Here is a 2576-nt window from a genome sequence, read left to right as displayed (position 1 = left end):
ACCTGAAATGAACCCAATTTGTAATGGTTTACAATGAACTTTCTCACGGGTGAAGTGATAATCAACCTTAAGATGTTTGGTGCAAGAATGGAACACCGGATTAACAGACAAAGCAATTACTGAAATATTGTCGCACCAAATAACAGGAATGTGAGAAAGGTAAATACGAAGCTCCTTAAATAAAGTATGCAACCAAGCCAATTCAGCTGTTGTGGTAGCCAAGGCGTGATATTCAGCCTCTGTTGATGAACAGGAAACAGTACTCTACTTCTTAGCAGACCAGGATATAGAATTAGGCCCAAGAAAAACAACCAAGCCTGTAGTAGAGTGCCCATCTGTAGGATCTCCAGCCCAATTTGAATCTGAAAAAGCAGTGAGAGTTAATGGGCTTGGAGTAAAAGAAATCCCAAAATTTAAGGTGCCTTTGATATAACGGAGAACATGTTTAGTAGCCTCAAGATGTGTAGTAGTAGGATGACTCATGAACTGACACAATTGATGCACAATGAAAGCTATATCTGGACGAGTGAAAGTCAAATATTGGAGAGCACCAACCATGCTCCTGTACTGAGTAGGATCAAAAAGTGTGACTCCATCATGAGGAACTAGCCTTGTGGAAGGGCATGGGGGTGTTTTTGTAGGCTTGGAATTTTCCATATTGAATCTGTGAAGCACATCAGAGGCATATTTGGACTGTGTAAGGGTGAGATCATGAGATGTCTTAGTAATCTAAATACCCAAGAAGTAGTTAAGAGGCCCCAAATCCTTAAGTTCAAACACCATACCAAGAGCTGTAATCAAATTGTGAATCTAAGCAGAATCATTGCCAGTAACTATTATATCATCCACATACAATAAAAGATAGATGATGGTATGATTTGAGCTGTAAACAAATAAGGAACTATCTGCCATAGAAGCAACAAAGCCCAAATGAAGCAAATGAAATGCAAACCATTCAAACCGTGCCCTGGGTGCCTGTTTGAGACCATAAAGTGACTTATATAATTTACAAACATAATCTGAATGAGTAGAGTCAACATATCCTGGGGGGTTGATGCATCTAAACCTCTTCTTTGAGATAGCCATGAAGGAAAGCATTTGACACATCAAGTTGCTTCAAATCCCATTGACAGCTCACAGCAATAGCTACCTGCCTGCTGGAATCAAATTGTGAATGCCCTTTATATGATTTAATGGTAAAGAAAGTAAGTGGTATTTATAATTAAGTACAAGTTTAGTTGCTCTTATTGTGATAACATTAATATTACTTGCCGACACATAAGATATAAATGCTCATGCTCTTATTGTTTCAAAACATGTAAATTCAATTTGCTGCAAGATACATAAAGTTTAAAATATAATGCATTCAATTCATTTATTTTAGGAGAAGTGTAAATTTGTTAAATTGACAATCCATGTATTTTATTTATTCAAGCGAGGAAAGTAAATTTTGTAAAGGACTTAATTGGACCTGACCTACTATTTCATTCTCATTCTACAGGATTTGATCTTAGTAATTGATTTCATGTATGATGTAGATAGTTGTTCTTCAAGGACCGCAATTTTTCATTGGAGGATGGTTTGATTGTAAGTTTGTAACTAAAAGAATTTATAACTTGTACCAAATTTTGATTTGTATATCTTATTCAAATGAACTACCTAAAAAAAAAAAAAAAAAGTACCAAAATGTTATTGCCTACTGGAAAAAGCCTGCCAAACCTATTAAGCATAACTGATAAAGATCCACATAAGAAATAATAAGAAAAGACACCTATAGGAATTTATTATTGTTGTCTTATTGTAGAAACTTGATTTATGCTATACTTGCTTTATCGAACTCGTTCAATATCATGGTTATATCCTAAAGAGATTTCACTTCTTAATGGATTAATATGGAATTAGGATATTTCAACTTAACCTTATCCCAATTTTGTTGAGAGAACAACCCCATTTTTTTACTTGAATTTTGGGACTAAGCTTTGTTTGTTGTTGTTGTAGTCTTGAATTATTTTTTATAGGTCACTGAAATCTTTATTGCCATCTTTCAAAGAGTATATATATATATATATATATATATATATATATACATGAGCTGTGGGGATGGCAAAGATGAGTCATTATCTATTTGATGAAGTTAATTATATTGGAAAGATGCACTTATCAGAGCCTGAAATTATGAAAGTAGAAATTCTTTTCATTGACCAAGGATAGAAGTGCAATAATGAGGATGGCCAAGCTTAGAACAACGTATTATGGAAAATGCATTTTGTAGCTTATGCTAATGTCACTGAGCCATCATTTTGAATATGGATGATGTTGAATAAATAGAATGTCAAACTGAATCATAGGATGGTAGAATCATGATAAAAGCCTCGTATTTTATATGCACTGTGGGTTGGAAAGCAAGAACAAGTTCATATTGAATCATATTTTATAAGATTTCATATTGAATCATAGAATTTGTTGTGTTTTTAAATTTTAAGACTTTTGGATTAATCTTACTAGCGTAGTTTTATTGTTGCTTTATCTTAAATTTTAATTGCTTAAGTAATCCTCTTCAATTTTCAAGACTTTCT

General features: G+C 33.5%; 1 protein-coding gene across 1 annotated transcript; it reads right to left on the bottom strand.

Moving 5' to 3' along the window:
* Nucleotides 1-264: 264 nt before the first annotated feature.
* LOC115969116 (uncharacterized mitochondrial protein AtMg00810-like) lies at nucleotides 265-657 on the bottom strand. Its single transcript, XM_031088688.1, has one exon. The coding sequence runs from the start codon at nucleotides 655-657 to the stop codon at nucleotides 265-267; it is 393 nt and encodes a 130-aa protein (XP_030944548.1).
* Between the last annotated feature and the right edge of the window lie 1919 nt (nucleotides 658-2576).

This window comes from Quercus lobata, chromosome 2 (assembly GCF_001633185.2).
Source record: "Quercus lobata isolate SW786 chromosome 2, ValleyOak3.0 Primary Assembly, whole genome shotgun sequence".
Taxonomy (NCBI): domain Eukaryota; kingdom Viridiplantae; phylum Streptophyta; class Magnoliopsida; order Fagales; family Fagaceae; genus Quercus; species Quercus lobata.
The sequence above is the reverse complement of the archived record's forward strand: the minus strand, read 5'-3'. Positions and strand labels throughout refer to the sequence as shown.